Here is a 22,443-nt window from a genome sequence, read left to right as displayed (position 1 = left end):
AAACCAACTTTTACTGGTATTTATATGGATTAGCACTGATTTGTGCCTATCTCTAGGAAAATAGGGCTTATTAAGACATTGGTATATAGAGCCCATTAGAACTTGCTCTTCCAACAAACTCAAACACGAATTAAATACTGTCAAAGACATTTTCATTCGTAATGGTTATATGAAAAATTGATTAATTATGATATTACTAATCAAGTGAAAAACACAATTCTCCTATAGCTGTGGGCTCGTCCAAGTATCCTGTTAAAACTACCTTGGATTGGAGTTGCTAGTCAGTGTTTGGGCGGACGTATTAATAAGTCTGTAACAAATTGTTTTTCGCCTATCGTATTACGATTGGTTTTCGGTGTAAGTTCTGCATTCCCACTGGCCACGTCCACATCACGCAAATTACTTTTATTTATGAATTCAATTGCCAATGTGCTGCTAGCTATGTGGGTCAAACCTCCTTGAACTTACAGACAGGCATCAACCACAAGTAGAAATTAGACTAGGCAAGCTACGTTATTTTTCGCTTTCTTCTGCTTTCGAATCTGCCATCGACCAACATATAAATGAAAATCCAGCCTGTGCCAATGCCTATAAAATGGATGATTTCAGAATATTGCATCGGGCTGACTCTCAAAATCACTTAAAGACGGCGTTTTTTTTTGGGGGGGGATTTTTCAAAATACTGCCTGTTTTGCGACGCAGAGGCAGCCGAAATTATAACGGCATCGAACAAATTAAACATCCTCAACTCTAAGCCAGAGATAATTTGCAGTTACAGGCACAAAAGAAAATTCAAATACTGCAATACAGAAAACCCCGCCGGAAAAACACCACCAGACAAGGACTAATATCGATTATCTCTAAAACAAACCATGCAGTCACTTAACACACCCACTTGCGAATCCTTGCCCCTAGCAAACGGCTAATACCCCTCCCCCATTTTTCATGCTCTTGCCATATAGACTTTAATTTTTAAATATAAATTATTAATAAAATCTCTAAATATAGAACATACATATAATCTTACAACATCAAACCCACGTTAACTCATTATCCCCTTGCAAGATTTAACTCACACTACAAATATTTTATTCGTAATATTGCAGACAGTTATCTCTAACCAAATTTTAATCTAAAGCTATCTCTAACATGTAACATCACATATTAAATAGCACCTCAATAAGCAAGTCGCGCTAATTATATCCAAACTTGTGTCCTCCTCAATTTAAAGCCAAATCTTAATAAAAAAAGTAACTTAAAACCATCCCATCCCCTCCACCAGACCTCCACCCTCAAACCAAAAATAAAAATCCTAAAATCCCCTCTCCCGGTCCATCCACCTACTCTTTGAGAGTCAACCCGATGCAATATTCTGAAATCATCCATTTTATATGCATTGGCACAAGCTGGATTTTCAATTATATGTTGACCAATAGCAGATTCGAAAGCAGAAGAAAGCGAAAAATAACATAGCTTGCCTAGTCTAATTTCTAAATCCACCTACTCCAAAAATAGAACTAATTTTAACCACTCCATACTATATACTTAAACACATATAAAATTATGCAATAAGAAAAAATACTCAGAAAACATTCAAACTGGAAATATTCATATTGATATTAACTAAAACTTTAACGACAATGGCAATTGACTCTCATCTCCATAAAAAATTCGCCCCACACGCATTCCCCCATCCCCTCATCCCCTGTCTATAAGTCAGTACAGTTAAGATCCATCACCCCATTTCCTCACGCACCCTAGCCTATACCATAAACTTCACTCCATACCAGCAATTTCGTCTCTACTACTAACCAGACTCTGACATTCATTCTCACTGAAAGCTCAAGCCAGCCGACTCTGACCCAGTTCCCCGTTCATTAACCCGACTTTGAACTGTTACGTCAATCATTTCGCATTCGTCATGCGCCAAGTATGAATAAAGACTCTAATATAACAGCATTGCATCAAGGAACTTCTACGGCGTCATATAATAAGGAAATATGGAACAAATGTGAAAACTCTAACTCCAACCGACCACCCAATCTTCATCATCCTTATTTCGGACTAGATTTTCCCAAATCTCAGTACCCTGTATATCAAATTTCGAGTCTGTAGACCAAAGATTGACAGAGTTATTGCGTAAGGAAATGTACTCACACTCACAGACACGTTCACTTTTATAGATATACTAGCATAGGTGCCCGGCGTTGCCCGGGTGTGAGGTGTATGCTGAGCAACCCTCCCCCCAAAAAACGGTAAAAAAAATTTGACCCCTATTATGACCCCTTTACATTTGTTGTTTAGGCATCTAATCAAGTTATTAAGTTAGATCCATGTCCAAGGAACCTATATCTAAAATTTCAAGCGTTTAGACCACAAATTGTCGGAGCAGTTTAGGGTAGAGTTCTCAAAGGCAACTCGTTGAACTTTGACCCCTTACCAGCCAAATGTCTAGCCAAATCTCAGTACCCTGTATATCAAATTTCGAGTCTGTAGACTAAAAATTGACAGAGTTATTGCGTAGGGAAATGTACTCACACACAGACAGACACGCACACACGTTCATTTTTATATATATACTAGCATGGGTGCCCGGCGTTGCCCGGGTGTTTTGAGGTGTATGCTGAGCAAAAAACAAAAACAAAACAAAAACAAAACAAAAAAAACGCTGAATGTTTTTAATTCGACCCCTATTATGACCCCTTAAAATTCATTGTTTAGAGCTCAAATCAAGTTATAAAGTTAGATCCATGTCCAAAGAACCTATATCTAAAATTTCAAGTTTTTAGAATAAAAATTGTAGGAGGAATTTGGTAGAGTTTTCAAAGCTCAAATCGTTGAACATTGACTCCTTAATCACCAAACTTCTGGCCGAAAACCGATCACATCCATTTTCCCAAATCTCAGTACTCTGTATATAAAATTTCGAGTCTGTAGACTAAAAATTGACAGCGTTATTGCGTAAGGAAATGTACACACACAGACACACAGATATACAGACAGACAAACACTTTCACTTTTATAGATATAGAGATAGATAGATTATATTAGACCCAATATATAGTAATGATTTAAAAAGTAAAAAAAAATGTCTCGTGCGTTGCCACCGAGAATCGAAACCGAAACGTTTAGCTTACGATGTACTTTTTCCTTTGACGTTATTACTTGAGCTATGAAAACATGTTTGCTGCAAGGCTAAAAATGAAAACATCAGCCAATGGCTATTACGTTACGCATGCATATTTGTAATGTTGTCGTTCGCTTTTGATCTGGCAAATTCTATTTCTTTAATTTTTACACTTTTCCACCGATTTTTCTCGGCTAATACCCAAATATAAAGGCTCACATGTGTTCGAATACCCTATATATGAAGTTTCATGTCCGTAGACCAAATACTGACAGAGGAGTTTGATAGGCAAAATGTTTTAAAGAAATATATATATGCATAAAACTTTTTACACAAATATTTCACAAGTATAAATCGTAAAATATCAGCATGAATATAATTACACGTAATAGTTAACTAAAGATGATCACCACATAAGAAAACCGAAAAATACTGATAGAGAATTAATTAAAATGAATGTTTAAAAGAATAGGCAAATTAGTTAGATCTTTTGCAAACGAATGCAATTCTACGAGCCATATATACCAAAGTTGTGTTTTCTTTTAAAATAAATAGAAAAAATGGGTTTAATATGAATATCAATACAAAAAAAAAAAATGTAGGAGTATAGATAAATCCTAGTTTTTTATCGCCCTGGCGTTGATATTAGAAACTTCTTTTTTCTAACTAAAAATTATCAAAACGAACCTCTTTATATACTCAATTATGACTATGCGAGCGACTACATAAAAGTTGACCTTGTCTGTGTGTGCAGAACATCTCTACCAGACTCCTCTCGGAATACTTGGTCTAAAAACTTGAATCTTTATATATATATATATATATATATATATATATATAGGATATTTGGACATGTGGTCCACTTTCGATTTGGCTCTTAGCCGACAAGAATTGCTGTTTAGAGGCCAAAATTGAAAAAAAAAAGTTGAACTTTGCAGGATAAGCTGAAAAATCCCCAATACTCCTGTTGTGCATTAAACATACATACGTCAAGGTCGCTTAATTTTTAATCTTTCGTATCTATCTGTTGGTTGGTAGCTCAGGCGGTAATGACGCTGAAGAGAGAAATAACGATTAAGACTAGCTCTAAATATACTCGTTTTGATACTAGCTGATGATATCCAAGACATTTTTTATAGCTTTTGAAATCATTATTATATATTGAAAAATAATCAATAGAGAGTTGGCTCTATAAGAATAAAAAAGAAATTTGCATGAATTAAAATATAATATTTATGCGTATTTAACTACTGGACAATTCATAAATCATGTCAATCCACAAAGCCTCTATTCACTGATGCATGGGGTGTTGTTGCAACATGTGAGCTTTCCTCTCAGTCCAAACAAGAGTCTCCAACCTTAAGGGTCCCGCACTATCACTCAAACGCCGATCTCTGTCCCATCGTTGTAATGTTGTACCCCTGTGCCTATTTTACAAGTATTTTAATGAAATGTGTTCTGATGAACTCGTAGCACTTGCGCCTCCCTCGACGTAAATACACCCAACTAACCCGACAAGCAGAAAAATCTTACTCTTCATTGTTAAGGTCTCGAGATGCCGGAAAGTTTCTATATTCGTTCTGCTAGACTTTGGAATTTATTTTTTGGTCTTCTGTTTTCTTCCCTAAAATGCACAAGTTCAAGTGAATCGTGACCAGACATTTCGCTGCACAGCTCCCCACATTATGTCCCTGTAGATATGATTTCAAATGGTAACCCCTTTTGTCTAATGGGTATTTTATGTAGTGTCCTGCCTGGTTCAGGCATTAACAGCTATGACTCTCCATCTATCTCTCTCCCTCGAGGCATTCGGGAATTCATTGTTGCTCATCATTCACAAACCCATTCACGTTTTTTTTTCTTGGAAGTGTTTTGATGTATTGTCACAGCTTTCTTTTCAGTTTCTCTCTGTCTCAGCAGTGTCCATACTAGGCAAACGTCCTGGCCATTGTACACAAAGAAATCTCCTCCCCAATACAACGAAATACGAAACCATTAACAGAATTATTCCGGGTGGCTTCTGTATTACACCAATCACCTGATTTCCATGTCCTCACGTTACCCTGATCGGGGGGTTGAAGTGGATTATCGACCTTTCTCAGTGGTCTCTCACAGACTAGTGGAGGGAGGAGGCGCCTAAATTTGACAGTAGTGCTGTCCTGCCACTCTTAATGGGCCTTTAATAATAATAAAAAATATTCTAATAATCACTTAAAAGTTTTCAAACAAATTTCTACGTTAATTTTGACTATAGAATCTCTACACCATAGTTCATTGAAAGCATTTAATTTAAATATCAGAATATTTTAAGAATTAATATTTTATAAAATAACAGAAAAGGAAACATAATTATGACTTAATTCACATCAACATATTGAACTAAAACATATTTCCAGGATATTTGGGTGTATATGATAAAAAGTACTAAAAGTAAAGACTCCTATTTTTTAATTTAAAAAGTGTAAAGTTACGAAGACTGAAGTGACACCATTTAAACAAACAGCCGTTTTGGACCAAATTTCATTTTTCTATATAGAAAAATAAATTTTGGACCAAAACAATGCCATTTGCAATCCCAACCCCCTGATCTAGTCGGGCAGAAGAAAATGGATAATATTGTTTTTGGAACACGCCTCGTAAATAAATATTTCTGTAAAAACTATAAACTACCGAATATTTTGCATAGTAATATTATCAATATTATTATTTTTGTATGGAAAATAATTAATAATATTAAATAAACGTATTAAAAAAGAAGTAAAAATATTAATGAAAACAATAATACTAAACTTAATAATATTAGTGATCTGTTATGATTAATAAAATTATTACTGTTAATATTAATACGAGTCAAAGTAGTCTTGTTAATACTACTATTACTAAATATTAACCTTAATTTAATATTTCGGTTTTATTAAAACAGTTTTTTTTTAGTCAACCTTCTTATCGTCGTATTACAAATAGTGTTGTCTTATTTGGATTATTACTACTACTGTTCTCATCTTGACTGTTATTTGCACAGCGTTTCGACCGATATAACGTTCGACCTTCTTCAGACGTATCTTATTGAACTCAGGAATCTTTCTATCGAATTCGGGAATCTGCATGAAATTTCGAACAGAGCGTTTTATTTAATCCACGAGGGTATTATGTAGGAATTGCCGGCTCGAAGTCTTAAATAATTCGCAATCGTTTTCTTTGTATCGTCCGCACTGAAGATTTAACCTTCAACCTCCAAAAGAGTGTCACTTGGAAGTGAATTTTATCTAGTAATTTATCCGTTACGCCATCGTGCCAGTCATAGCTGACGGAACGAGATCAAGCAACCTGCTGTTGATTAAATAAAAAGGCTCCGCCCGAAATTCTGTACAGATTCCCGAATTCGACAGAAAGATTCCCGAATTCGACAGAAATAAACATGAAGAAAGTCGGAGCTTACATCGGCCGACATGTTATGCAAATAACGAGATGAGAATAGTAGTTTGTATAATAAAAATGATACAAATATCAATTTTTATCCAAACAAGTGAAGCACGCATGGTCCCCCGTGAGAACACAGTGAACGAGGCATAAAAAATGACAAAGTTCAACATTTGGTCCCCCCACCATTTATCCCCCAAAGTCCCCAAGGCCTTAACATAATTAAATTTGAGTTCTGCACCATGCAAAACTGCTAAATAGATATACACAGAAAATTTTGGACAAATATGGTAAAATAGTCCCCAAAATGTTTTTTTTCAGAAAGTTTTATAAAAATCCAAGCCATCAGTTTTCTGTAATCAGTACAAAAGTGTCAATTATAGCTATTTTAACGCGAAAAGCACCCCTAAGGGGCAACGGAAAATCCGTTCTGTTACTTTTTTTTACTCATATCATGTTTAATATTTGTGCGAAATTTCAAAAAATTCCAAGGCGTAGGTATTGAGAAATGTGCGAACGGACGAACGGACGAACAGCCAAGGGTGAACTTACAGCCCACCCTCCTTTTGTCGGAGGATTAGGAAAAAAAAGAGAAACATTACATGACATAAATGTTAGGTTGTTTAATTATAACTCATTATTTTCAGATTAATTTATATAAAGTTCGATTCCGGTGATTAATCTTGAATGTGACTTTATCGACTTGACTACTATAAGCAATGTAAAAAAAGGCAGGTTAATTATTTGAACTTACTATTGGTAAATAACCCTCGAAACCTTCTGGTATTGTTGTCTTATAGCCGAAAGGTTCTTCGAAAACGGGTGGGTTGTCATTGACATCAGTCACACGAACAGTCACCGTCGTCGTGGCAGTGCACCGTGGGATGCCGTGGTCAACTGCAGTCACCCGAAGCTCATAAAAACCTTGGGTTTCTGCATCAAGTACACGGGCGAGTAATATCTCTCCTGTGAATTTATCGATTACAAAGGTACCTACATGGATAAAAAAAAGAAGAAAAGGGAAATTCATTTAAAAACAGCAATGTTCAAACAAATGAGATATGAACAATCACAACTAAAACATGACATGATTGTTGATGTGCTGTCGATGGATACTTTTATGATACTCGTTATACAATGACACTCGTTATACAATGGTACTATTTATACAATGATACTCGTTATACAATGATACTCGTTATACAATGACACTCGTTATACAATGATACTCGTTATACAATGGTACTTGTTATACAATGATACTCGTTATACAATGACACTCGTTATACAATGACACTCGTTATACAATGATACTCGTTATACAATGGTACTATTTATACAATGATACTCGTTATACAATGATACTCGTTATACAATGACACTCGTTATACAATGATACTCGTTATACAATGGTACTCGTTATACAATGATACTCGTTATACAATGACACTCGTTATACAATGACACTCGTTATACAATGACACTCGTTATACAATGATACTCGTTATACAAGGATACTCATTATACAATGACACTTGTTATACAATGGTACTCGTTATACAATGATACTCGTTATACAATGATACTCATTATACAATGAAAGCGCATCTTTCAGGTTAGTGCAAAAGTTATTGCTAATTTAAAATTTCATCTCGATTCATAACTAAAACTATCTATGCTCTATAACTCGATTCCATCTGTTAACGCGCTTATAAATGCCTCAACTGTAACAGTCTTGTGGTTTCGATGTGAAATATGAAAGAAACGTATGTTTAATCTCCTCTCGTGATGTTAATCTAAAGTCATCAAAATAGTTTTGTAATTTTCAAAATAAGTGATAATCCGAGGGAGTTATATAACGTTGTCGTTATATGTTAACACGGACGTACACGTTGCATACAGAGATAGTCCAGTCGAAAAGGAACAAAAAGGAAATTCGACTTGCTTTTTTTGATAGCTGAAATAAAAGGCATTTATTAAAGGAACTTTCCAACAACGCATTGCATCTTGTTTTAAAAATTCCTTAGTTCGCCATGTACTTGACAAAACTCTGCCGTGTCGAACACGCTTCTTTCTCTCATACGTCGACATGTCTGCTTGTCCCGTCGCCACATGTGTTTCAAATTTCTCACGCGGGTCCGTGTTCGCTTACATGTCCCACGAGGCGTGTATAATTTTTTAAGAATCTCACCTTTTCTTTTTGCTGCTATGTCTGCCGCTCGCCCGACGAGACACAATCGTCCAACCATGTTTTTGTTAAATTTCGGATTGCATTTTACTTTGAAAGTTTCTCCCGCACTGATTCGTGCTTTCAAATCCATTGGTCGCCCACTTGGTCCCTTGGTCACACGTGCTTTTCCATCGGTTGCCGTTCTCATGTATCCCTTTTCTCCCCGCTTTTATTTTCCTTTTTTTCTCCGCTGTGACGCCAGCTCGCGCAGCGGCAAGATCATTTGCATACGTCTCATACGGCTATTGCTGCTAAATACGCGCCATCAGCTTTATTATAGTTAGGTCAAGAGAGCATTCAGGATAGGTCAATGTTTCCCAAATAAATTCTCATAGATCTTTGGTTAATAGTGCTGTGTAAGGACAAGCATTATCATGATGGAAGATGAAAAAAAAAAACTTCCTTCAGTCTTGACAGACTATGGATACCCACGGTAAGGGTGCCTGCGCGTGAAATTTTTGTGTCAAGAGTTGCGCAATCTTCAACCACAAATCTCCTGAAATCGACATTGTTGAATACCAGTGGCAAGTGGAGGTTCAGGACGACTGGAAACAATGCCGAGATAAGCGGAAAGCACATACAGCGCCTAGAATTCCCAAATGGTCACCCATCAAGTACTAGCCAGGCTCAAGATGACCCTCTTCCTTAATGACTAAAGACGGTCGTTTTCGGGTCAACATGTGTGAAAATATTACATAAAATATGACCAATGCTTTAATAAGCTGAAAAAAATTCTGATCATGGTGATATGTTTAAATATTAATAATATGCAAAGAATACATTACAATGGTCTAAAATGCATTTTCTACAAATCTGCAGAAACTTATGCACCGACCTGATATTTTGAGAATTATTTTTTTCCCCGACTTCCTTTGAGGCAGTGGTGTTGTATGAGATAATTGTCTGACTTCCGATTGGCTTTCTGTTTTTTCTTTTAAACACTTGAAAATAGTTTGATCCGCGTCTAGAAAAGGCATTTATGATTCTAACCACCCCTTTAAGTGCAATGTTTGTATCTCTATTCATCAGGTAGTTTTTCAAATTCTTTTTTATCAGCTCTGTTGATCTTTTAATTACTGAAATGGTGGAGATCTTTCAGAGATTCCATTTTTTTTTCGTGTGGTACGTAAAACTTTAATGGAGTCGCAAATGTAAATTAAGGGTTAGAAAATTCATTAAATATGTCGGTAAATGATTACTAACAAGTCGGACATTCGTCGGTGGTTTTTCTTCAATATTTTGTGTTCCAAAGCCACACTTTTTCTTCCCAACATTTTAGCAAATTCAGTGAATTTGTAGGTTTCATTTGACATTTGCATTCACTTGTCATTGATATTTAGAGATTATATGTCGCCATTAAACGAGCTCTCGGCACAGACGCTAACAGCTTCTAGTCCATTGTTGGGATAACTTGTTGCCTGTTGACTGAGATATGTTTTTATTCCTGTGCAGTTCTAGTAGGTCCACCCTTCCAGACTTTTCATTCTCACTTTGTGAATTGAAAAAAAAATAAATAAGGAAAAATATTTGTTCAAACGTTAAAATTCAACTGTAATTTCCACCGTCAATTCTCTCGCTACGCTGCCAAAAAACTAACTTCTGTCAATACCATATGTATATTAAGGAGCCTTCTACAAACGAATATCTTTTATTTCTCTTTATTTATTCCCTCATTCCGTCACCCGACAAGAAAGAGAGAAGCGCACCTGTTTGTGTAAGTCACTTTCTTTATTCCTTGCACCACGTCATCAGTCTTTCTAATATTGTTGTTCAATTCCACTGGACTTTGAGAATAGATTATTTGTGTAAATACGAATGAGAACGATCATGTTAGAGACGTGACAATGAGGAAATAAATGTCATTGTTACAAAGAAAAAGCAAGTTAAAATTATTTTTTATTATTTGTCTACTTTGCGACTAAAAACTACAACGTGTTGGTTCCCGGACAAAGTCACATTTTTTTTTAACTGTGTCAATACAGTTCAAACGTCTCTCGGATCCCCACGCTGTCTAGTACCGTCGTAAACGAATCTCGGATTTTTTTCTTTCCAAACAGTGACTGTTTCCTGTTTTTTTTTTTTTTGGTTTACTGTTAATTTCGTCTGCCATAAGATTAACAAAACTCTGTAATCATGACACAAGCTTAAAAGTCTCTCACCGCCACCACAGGTCACACGTCCATCTCAACTGATAGGTGTTTCTTTCTCTCCTCGCCACGTGGTGCATTTTTCTCTCCCTTTTTCGTGACTCAAGCTCTTGCACACTTGCTAATTTGCATACATGGTTTAGCGCCTGCTGCTAATATTTTTGCTAACCAGCTATCCTACAACTGTTGCTGGTATTTTCACATGCGCTGATACGTGTTCTGAGTTTGAGGCGCCTCTATCGGGGAATGACAACAGAGCTGTCTAGGCGTTTTTGCAGAACAATATTCTTCCTCTAAGGCTCTGACTTTTCAAATCTGACTTTCTGACTCTTGTGTCACATCTTTCCGACATTGGAAAGGAGCTAAATAACTTCACTTGACATTTGCTACGCACATATATAAAACACCGGGGAAAACTTTCTTGATGCTCGACTAAATATAAACTTTTAGATGCGTCTATGCGTCTCTAGAAGTTCTGGCCGCCGGTAGAACATTCACGCTTAGATCACTATGTAAGATTTCAGATTTAACTAACATTTTCAGCCATATAAAAAAATGCATAGATCTAATAAACGCATCACCTTTAAAAAATATATATAAATCGTTTGACCTTTTCGTTTCTTTTCCGTCTGAAAAATCAGTTACCTCCGTTTTCCGTTTGCAAAATAAAATAAGCAAACTTCATCGGAAAATCTATGATGTAAACATATATTTCTAAAAAAAGTACGTACAAATAAAATTATAAAAATATGGTATCCATAATAAAGTTTTTCTTTTTTTACAAAGCAGTCACATTTTATAAACGCCCGGAAGCTTCTCGAGGATAAAGGTATATATGTGTAGGGTAGTCATTGGTACAATAACGTAGTAATCGTTAGTAGTGGGCATTTGGTAAATTCGATTGCTTAAGGGAGACGGTTTGTCAAGACTTTGTTTACGTTGGACTTGAGGACGATTATATTGTAGTCAGCTGGAAAGCAGGAAACCGGAACAGAGTTTACCAAGCGTGCAGTACTAGGAAAAAAGCTTTGTTAATAGAATCCACGTTAAGGTTTAGGCACAGATAACGAGTGGAGGGGAAATTATTGATAGCAGTTTCAGCTAGACGAGTGTTTTTCGTCAAAGTTTGGCAATGGGAGCATAGATTGGAGCTCAGACGATCACTTGCCATAAAAATACCGATAGAGTACAGACCAATAAGTCTCCTGTGTGTCATGAGTAAGTTGTTGGAATCCATATTAAATAAAGAAGTAGTCAACCACCTCAGCAGAAACAACCTTCTTAGTGACATGCAATATGGTTTCCGCTTCGCAAGATTTACAGCAGATGTGTTAACGGTTATATCTCATAGGATTAGTGCATCTCTTGACAAAGGCTTCCTTTCCAGGCCTTCGATAAGGTATGGCATAAGATTTCCACAAGATTTCCAGCCACAGTATCACTGGAAATATTTTCTCAATCTTTAAATCATTTCTCTCCGATAGGCTCATAAGAGCAGCGGTTGATGGGTAGCAATCAGAGGCTCACAGTATTAATGCTGGAGTCCCCCGGGGGTCCATCCTGGGCCAAACTCTCTTCCTGATCTACAGCAATGATCTTAAATCATTCGTTGACATCTATGCTGATGACACGACCATCTATGGCAACACATCAAAGGCCGTAAATGACAAAGCTCTCTCTAATTCTCTCTCCTCTGATCTTGAGCGCGTGGTACAGTGAGGGAAGAAGTGGCTGTTCACTTTTAATGCATCTAAAACCAAGCTTCTATCTTTACATCATCAATGCCCTGATCCCCATCTGGCATCAATTAAAATGGATGGCTCTCGTCTTGGGGAGGCTCCATGTTTTGACAAGCTTCTGGGTTTGATCTTTACTCCTGATCTGAAATGGAACACGTACATCAGGTCTGTTGCCAAGGACGCTGGGAAAATAGTAGGATCCTTCTACCGCTCCAGTAGATAACTCACTAATGAGGCAATTCTCTATCGATATTAAAGCCAAGTACGTCAAAGAATGGAGTACTGCTGCCACATCTGGACGGGAGCTGTTAAAAACAGCCTATCCTGCCTTGGCAGAGTACAAAATAGACTTCGTAGCTTAGTGAGGGATGCATTTTTCTCCCTGCAGCCTCTCTCCCACAGAAGAGACGTTGCGAGTCTGTCTTTGTTTTATCGTTATTTGCATGGCAAGTGCTAATCTGAACTCCAATCTCTCGTCCCCCCTCAACAATCTTTCTCGATAAACACCCGTCTAGCTGAAACTACTGTCAATAGTTTTCCCCACTCTTTATCTGTGCTTAAATCCAAACGTAGATTCCATAAGCAGAGCTTCTCTCTCAGAAGTGCACGACTGTGGAACTCTCTTCCCTTTGCCTGTTTTTCCATCTGACTACAACTTGGATGTCTTCAAGTCCAACATAAACAAATTCCTGACAAACCGCCCCCTTAAGTAAGACACTCTATCAAATCTCCAATAATTATATTATTACGCTTATCGCTCCGTCCGTTATCATGCTGTGCATCCCTAAAAAAGGAAAGTGGAATATTCCAAATAAATCTTGTTTGTCACCCTTTAAATTGAAATATAAAAAAAATTGGTGTTGCTATTGAGGCAAAGCTAATAAAAACGATTTGTCTTTCTTGGCCTTTTAGCTAAAATCAAAGTGTAGTATCTGTTCTTCAGGTGCTACATTTCAATTTCTTCTCTCTCAGTGGAAGAGAAATCCTTTACGACTAAGACAATTTTTTCTTCACGTTGAAAAACGACCCTGGTGTCTAAATCTCTCCCGTGGGGAGGCATTCTGAATCGGTACTATGTTTAATGTAACAAAGTTTTAATATTAAAAAAGTAACTGGAAAAAGCTATTTCTGATTTAATTACAAAATACCCTGGAAATGTCACTTCTGATTAATTATAAAATGCCCTGGAAAATGTCCGTTCTGATTATTATTTTTGTTTACTTGCCTCCTCACAAGAGCGGAATTGGACATGAGGTCGGTTAAAAATTTAGGGGGAAACCAGCTCCCCAAAAGGGGCACTCTGATCAATAACAAAAATAAAAATTGTATCAGTAATGAAGGATTTCTCCTTCATTAACTAAGACCAAAAAGGGGGGGGGATTTAAGTCACTGGAATGCTGAAACTGATACTACACCCAGAAATTCATGTTGAAGCAATGGTTGCCTAATCTCTAACCGTTTTTATGTATTACTTTCGAAAAGCTGCTGAAACAGTTTATGATTTAAACATTACTTTATTTCAAGTATATTTTAAGCAGTAGGTTACGGTATATGAAGTCAGTCCCGGAAATTACTCGAACCATTTACGATTTAAACATTACTTTATTTCATGTATATGTTTAACAATGGGGTGGGAGATATTAAATCAGTCCCGAAAATAGGTGAAACCGTTTACGCATTACACATTACTTTATTCAATGTATATTTTTAACATTGGGGTGGGAAATATGAAGTCGGTTCTGGAAGTGGCTGCAACCATTTACGTTTTGGGCATTACTTTATTTAATGTATATTTTTAACAGTAGGATGAGAGATAAGAAGTCAGTCCCGGAAATGGCTGAAAAAGTTTACGATTTATACATTACTCTATTTCATGTATATTTTCAACAGTGGGGTGGGGATTATAAGTCAGTTCCAGAAATGGCTGAAACAGTTTACTATTTAGACATTACATTATTTCATGTATATTTTTAGCAGTGGGTTGGGGATATAAAGTCAGTCCCGGAAATGTCTGAAACAGTTTATGATTAAAACATTACTTTATTTAATGTATATTTTCAATAGTGGGGTGGCGGACATGAAATCAGTCCCGGAATTAAATGAGATGTGCAAATATAGACTATCAGAAAGCGGCGCCCAGTATTTAATGAGATAGATGGAAAACATATACTAGCAAAATACCCAGCGTAGCCTGGGATCGAATGAAATAGGTGAACGATATATATTAGCAGAATATGCGGCGTGACCCGGGATCGGATAAGATAGGTGAAACATATATACTATGAGAATACCTAGAATTGATTGAGTTGTTTGTAATGAAATAATCAGCCCAGGCAATATATCAAAGTTATTATTTAAGAAAGGGGAGGCGACATAGTGGGTTAAAGTTATGAAAATTATTGTCGAAATTAGTAACATATCCAAGAATTATGAAAAATGATGAAATGTGAGTTACTTGATTGGTGTGTTTGTAATGATATAATAAGCCCAGACAATATATCAAATATATTATATAAGTAGGAGGGAGAGGCACAATGTGGGGTTTTAATTATAAAAATTGTGGAAATTAGTAACATATCCAGGATTATGAACAAATATTAAATGCGAGTTAATCGATTGTGTTTTTATAATAAAATAATCAGCCCAGGAAATATATCAAAGTAATTATGTTAGTAAGAGAGGGAGATAAGGATGGTTTAAATTATGAAAAATAATTGTCGAAATTAGTAACTGTTGTGGTGGCAACCACTTATTTGCATATGCGAATAACATAACACTATAAATGGCAAGCCTAGGTTGGCCTTGGTGTGTCTTACTCAAATGCCACCGGAAGTGACGCCGAAGAGCGTACATGTCCTCCCACAAGACTCTCTGACTCGACACCGTCATTTGTACATATTGTAAATATACCTTTTCTTTAATACACTTATTATTGCGTTATCTTGTTGTTTGCGTCTTCATTGTATTTCCTTACTAATTATTGTTCAACCTTGCAACCACAACAGTAACATATCCAAGAATTATGAAAAATGATATGTTATTTAATGCATTAGTGTGTTTGCAATGAGATAATCAGACCAGAAAATATATCAAAGTTATTATTTTAGTAAGTGGGGCGATGATGTGGGTTAAAATGATGAAAAATGATTGTCGACATTAGTAACATATCCAAGAATTATGAAAAATGACGAAATGTGAGTTAATTGATTTGTGTGTTTGAAATGAAATACTCATCCCAGATAATATATCAAAGTTGTTATTATATTTAGTAGTCGGGGGTTCGATAATGTGGGTTAAAAATATTAAAAAAATTGTCGAAATGAGTAACACATCCAAGAATTAAGAAAAAATGATGAACTGTGAGTTAATTGATAGTTGTGTTTTTTTATGAAATAATCAGCCCATAGAAAGTAATTCTTTTAGTAAGAGAGAGTGACGAGGATTGTTTAAATTATAAAACATTATTGTCGAAATTAGTAACATATCCAAGAATTACGAAAAATGACGAAATGTGATTTAATTGATTGGTATGTTTATAAAAAATAATCAGCCTAGACAATATATGAAAGTTATTTTATAAGTAAAGGAAAAGGAGATAAGGAGAGCTTAAATTATCAAAAATTATTGTCGAAATTAGTAACATATCCAGGAATTACGAATAAATGATGAAATATTAGTTGATTGGTATGTTTGTAAGGAAATAATCAGTCTAGACAATATATCAAAGTTATTATTTAGTATAGAGAGAAGGGTGAAAATGTGGGTTAAAATTATGAAAAAATGATTGTCGAAATAAGTAACATATTAAAGATTTATGAAAAATGATTAAATGTGATGTCATGCATTAGTGTGTTTGTAATGAAATAATAAGCCCAGACAATATTTCAAAGTTATTATTTTATTAAGGAGGGGGCGATAATATAAGTATAAATTATGAAAAGTGATTGTGGAAATTAGTAATATATCCAAGAATTAGGAAAAATGATGAAATGGAGATTAATTGATAAGTGCGTTTGTAATGAAATAATCAGCTCAGCAAATATATCAAAGTTATTATTTTAGTAAGTTTGGGCGAAAACGTTGGTTTAAATTAAAAAAAAAAATACTGCCGAAATTAGTAAATTATCCAAGAATTACGAAAAATGATGAAATGTGAGTTGATTGATGTGTGTGTTTGTAATGAAATAATCAGCCTCGACAATATATCAAAGTTATTATTTTAGTAAGTTGTGCGATATGGTGAGTTTAAGTGATGAAAAATTATTGTCAAATTTAGTACCATATCCAAGAATTATTAAAAATGATGAAATGTGAGTTAATTGATAGTTGTGTTGTTTTTATGAAATAATCAACCGATACAATATATCAAATCGTTTATTTTAGTAAAGGGAGAGGCGATAATGTCGGTTGAAATTATGAAAAATTATTTTCGAACATAGTAAGATATTCAATAATTATGAAAAAATGATAAAATGTGAGTTAATTGACCGGTGTGTTTGTAATGAAATAACCAGCCCAGGAAATATATCAAAGTTATCATTTTAGTAAGGGGGCGATAGAGTTTTAATAAAAAAACTAGAATAATATGATTGTGCCTTCATTCATGCTGAATAGAACGCTCACAGCATGCCCAGCAACAATATATTACATATGAAAAATGCTGCTGTGGAATTTCCACAGGTCCCGTAGTACTAATGATTACTACAATACTATCTCATTGATTACTGTACACGCAATAACTCTTTTCCCTGAGTGTAAAAAAAAAGGCTTGCACAGTCTCTTCTGTTGGAAAGAGGTTGCAGGAAAAGAGAAAAGGGCGTCCCCTACAAGGCTACGAAGTCGGGTTTGAACTCTGTCATGGCAGAATAGGATCTTAAATATTACATATTTGCATCAATAATAATAATAATAATAATAATAATAATAATAATAATAATGATAATAATAATAGTGATAATAATAATAATAATAATAATAATAATAAAAATAATAATAATAATAATATAATAAATGTACTTTTTATTTTACATAAGCATCTATATGTCGCTACACATATATAAGTATGTTTCAGCCAACCAGTTAGAAGTAACTAGAGGCTTCTTATGACTACGGACCACTTTTTATAAGCAATATCGTCTGAAGAGGTATTGAATTACTTGTAAATGGCTGACCGAAACATATTCATGAATGTGTAGGTATATATAGATCCTTATGTGAAATAAAAGTTATATCTTGTTCTACTTCGGTATTCAGCACTCTTGTATTAACCTCGTTAAACCTTCATTGTTTGCTTCGCTCTGGAAAATATTAACCTGGAATTAATTAATATTACTAAATTTATAAAAGTATTGGTCATTTATATATAAGTTTCAAGTCTTTATATTATCCCTTATTTTATACTATGATCAAGCAGGGATGTCCCGTGTTCCTTGGAATTGAATGAAGAATTCTCTATCATTTGGCGCTCAGTCTAGAACATTTTATAATATTTTTAGTTTGTATTCAGTTCGTACGAATATGATTGTTGGCATTGGTTTCACCGATATCTTTCTAGAATTCATTCTAGAACGACATAGAATACTTAGAGGAGAGAGCACCTGAAATTTGCCAAGATTATAGGTTTAAGTGTTTCTATGGAACGAATTGGATTCGAACTTGTCAGTCTGTGTCGTTAACCACTAAGCCATTGTCACTTCCTCGTATTTATTTATGTTATGAGATTTCATTGATGGTATAGGGTTCAACGAATTACTCGGCATTAATAGTGTAGAAGAGGTTGTAAGTAAAGTGAAATCAAGTTTAATAAATTTGCATAAAGTTATAATCTTTCACAACCCTTGAGGCATACTATTAGCGATGGAACGATATTTATATTTTTCCAGATTCCAATACAATTATCGATTCCGTACTAAAGTCCATATTCCGATACATTTACTGATTCCGATTCTTTACAAATCTCTAAATATTTTACTATAAAGTTGTTTTTTTCCCCGATTACCATATTATGTTAAACGTTCAGACATTTTCTCAAACATAGAAACATATTTTTGTGTGTGTGTGGGGGGGTCTATAGATTTTTGTTTAACGTAGTTAACAATCGATAGATATTTAGTATTTTATTATAACTACCAAGATTTTGTTTTAAGCAAAATCAAATAAAAAAGATAATTAAAGGAGTCGTTTAGGCATTAGAAAAGAGACACAGATTTTTCGGATTCCGATACCTCAAAGCGTTTTGATTTTTTGATTCGCGATTCTGATTTCGATTAATCGTCTCAACACTAATATCTTCTATACTCCTATGATTGTTTTTTGTGCATTCATATTCAAAACCCTTTTTTCTATTTTTAAAATAAAAACACAACTTTGTTATATATGGGTCGTGGAATCGCATTCATCTGCAAATGATCAAGCTAATTTTAATATTCTTTGAAACATTCATTTTAATTAATTCCCTATTAGTTTTTTCGGTTTTCTTATGGGATGATCACCTTTTGTTAACTATTACGTATTCATGCAGATATTCTACATGAATTATACTTGCATAATATTTGCGTAACAAGTTTATAATAAACACAAACCTGTCTCTATATATTTATACAGGGTGTCCACAAAGTCTGGTTACATTATGTAGACAGACTTTGTGGAAGCATCCTGTAGATTATGTAGCCAGACTTTGTGGGCACCCTGTATATATATATATATATATATATATATATATATATATATATATATATATATATATATATATATATATATATATAGGGTGCCCACAAAGTCTGGCTACATAATCTACATTTATGTAGCCAGACTTTGTGGGCACCCTGTATATATATATATATATATATATATATATATATATATATATATATATATATATATATATATATATATAGGGTGCCCACAAAGTCTGGCTACATAATCTACAGGATGCTTCCACAAAGTCGGGCTACATAATGTAACCAGACTTTGTGGACACCCTGTATATGCGTATATATATTTTTTAATTTTGCCTACCAAACTTCACCGCTAGCTTTTGGTCTACAAACATAAAACTTAATATATACGGTATTTGAAACCATGCGAAACTTTTATTTGTGTTTTATCCGGGGAAAACCGGAGCAAAAGTGTGAAAATTAAAAAAAAAAGAAAAATGCCACGTGAAGGTGGAACGACGGTATTACGAATATGCATGCGTAATGTAATAGCTATTGCTTCATATTTTTATTTGTAGCTCTGCAAGTAAAGCGTAAGCTAAACGTTTTGGTCTCGGTTCTCGGTGGTGGCGCACGTGTCACCTTCATAAAACTTTTGAAATCCTCACTATATATTGGGTCCAATATAATATGACCATAAATACGAAATATGCATTCATCAAAATATCATATTTAAGTGTATTTTACGACCGGTCAATGTCAAATCACATTTCATTAAACTACGTGACAGCGTTGAATCTATCCGATTGGATACTCTTAATTACGTTCATTTAAAGTTATAAATGTGAAACAAAAATGTAGTAGGCAAAAAAAAAAAAAAATACAACTAAAAACAGACGGAACAAAATCTCGCTTCTCGCAGACACGTGGGTCGTAACAAGCACAATCTATTCGCCAGAATCACCTACACACAATGTGCAGAACGCCCCCTCTCCTTTCCAGTGTTCTGCCTTTATAGCGGCCGGGAACGACATATTTGCATAATCTCGCGAGAGCAGACGTGATTCAACGATAATCACATTGGGTAAACGCTAATAAAAGCCCATGGACGCCATCTTGGACATCTCTCTTTCGCTCAACCCTAAACAGAGGTAAGCTCTATTTCTCATTTTGGTTACTGCTAATTCTGCTACACTCCCCCCTGATCTCATGATCACAAACGGGGCATGGGGGCAGTCTTCTTTGCCGAGTGCTTCTTCGAAGAACTGGAGGCACTCCCTGTCATCTTCCTCATTACCACCGTTATTGCTGCCAGCTTGTTCCATAGGCGGTGTTTTACAATCAGGGCAGGGACAGGGGGGCAGTATCCGTCTTTGTCGGGTACTCCTTCGTAAAGGCAAGACGGGTGGTCCCTCTTCCGCTTCTTCCGTACGTGCATTATATGGCTCTTCATCGTCTGCTCGTTCAGAAGTTATTGTACTGTCTTCCTCTCCCTCTGATGTAACAACATAATGGCGAGGGCGCAGATCTTTCACGTGGCGAGGCACACCGTCCACCAAAATCGATTGAGGGCTGATTACATTGGTCACCTCACCCTTGCCGAATCTCGTGGTGCATCGATTTTGCGGTCTTTTGACCCACACGCGATCTCCAACCTGGTAAGAGCTGTCCTTGGGATCTGCGGACGCAGTTGCGAGATTGGTCTCCTTTACTCGAACTTCGTATCGATAAATCCTGTTGGCAGGCGCAGTGAAGGGAGATGTGTCGTCTCTTGGTGTGATGTTATACCAATAGACAGCTTCCTGTATGGGACAGCGCATTCTAGCTGCTATTCGTTTCACTGTACGGTGACATCGCTCCGCTATACCATTCCTGGCTCGAGCGTACGCACAACGGAATCGCAAGTGAACTCCCCATTTATGTGCAAATGCTTGAAATGCGTTGCTGCAGACAGCCGTGTCATTGTCTAAAAGGATTTCGTGCGGCGAGCTACACTCGAGGAACACTGTTTCCAACTGATGGATGACGCTTGCCGAGTCCTGCCTTGCCAATTTCCTCCAAATGGAGAAACGCGATGGGCCACAGTCTGTCAGAGTTAAAAAATGGAAGGTGCTATAATGCGTGATATCTATTCCAATTCTTTGCCAATTCTCGTTAACTTCCAGCTTTCCCTTTTCCCACCTGACTGGCGCTGGGTCAATGGACTGACATTCCTCACATTTCCGTTTGACCGTTTTAACGGTTGCTTTTGTATTGGTTGGGCACCTTCTCCTGACAAAGTAGTTAGTGCGTCGCACCCCCGGATGTCCACTACCTTTGTGAATAGCCATGGTTTTACTCTCATCCAGCTCGTCTGTGTGAACCGCGCCTATCACCGGGTCAAGCCCGTTTTTCTTTTTCATTGCCTCAAACCATGTCTGTGGTACTTGTGTCAATCGGTCAGCAATGTTTCGTGCTGAAGGAACCAGCGTCACGTCCACTGTCAGCCCATACTCTTTCACAAGCTCCTTTACAGTGCTTAATCGCCTCCTAATAAGCATCTCGCTTGCTGCTTTGTTGCGCACTCGCGCCTTTCCAGTTAGTGTGTCCGAGACCCAATGGTATACGCAGATAGAATCTGTCTTTATGTGTAGCACTTTGCTCTGCCACTGTAGAGCCAAATTGATACCTTTCAATACGGCATCCAGCTCGGCTAAGTTGATATGTTGAGAGTCACCTTCAGGTCGCATCCAACATGCATCCTCCAACACAGTTTCGTGCATCTGCAAGGCTGCACCAATTGCTAGGGAGCTAGCATCGACCCATACATTCAGCTCTTTGCCATCCACACACCAATTTCCCCGGACCGGATCGTTCCGCTGCACAGATTCCAAGGTTTCGAACATCATACGATGCAGTACGGCGTCCCTTGCTTCATCGTCCCAGCCCTTCGTTACCGAACTTACTCTCCTTCTGAGTATTCCACAAGCCACACGAAGCCAACCGCACACCGGAAAGTGCCCGACAAGTCGACCACACAGGGAAAACATTGTCCGTCGCGTAACAATGCTGGGAGCTTCTGGAATTGCATTTCCTCGCTTCCACCGTAGTTCACTGTGTTCCATCCAGACCGCCAATCCAAGCA

At 36.3% G+C, this 22,443-nt stretch overlaps 2 protein-coding genes across 2 annotated transcripts in view; both read right to left on the bottom strand.

Annotated features, from left to right (window-relative positions):
- LOC145277040 (protocadherin Fat 4-like) overlaps positions 1–22,443 on the bottom strand; it is a 1,076,063-nt gene that overhangs the window by 420,251 nt on the left and 633,369 nt on the right. The window lies entirely within an intron of this gene.
- LOC145277064 (protocadherin Fat 4-like) overlaps positions 1–22,443 on the bottom strand; it is a 221,787-nt gene that overhangs the window by 186,109 nt on the left and 13,235 nt on the right. Inside the window, exon 2 of the mRNA XM_080128727.1 lies at positions 7,302–7,540. Within this exon, the coding sequence (XP_079984853.1) occupies positions 7,302–7,540 (239 nt within the window). The remainder of the gene's footprint in view (positions 1–7,301; positions 7,541–22,443) is intronic.

This window comes from Euprymna scolopes, chromosome 5, assembly GCF_053919585.1.
Source record: "Euprymna scolopes isolate OS-2025 chromosome 5, ASM5391958v1, whole genome shotgun sequence".
NCBI lineage: Eukaryota > Metazoa > Mollusca > Cephalopoda > Sepiida > Sepiolidae > Euprymna > Euprymna scolopes.
The sequence above is the reverse complement of the archived record's forward strand: the minus strand, read 5'-3'. Positions and strand labels throughout refer to the sequence as shown.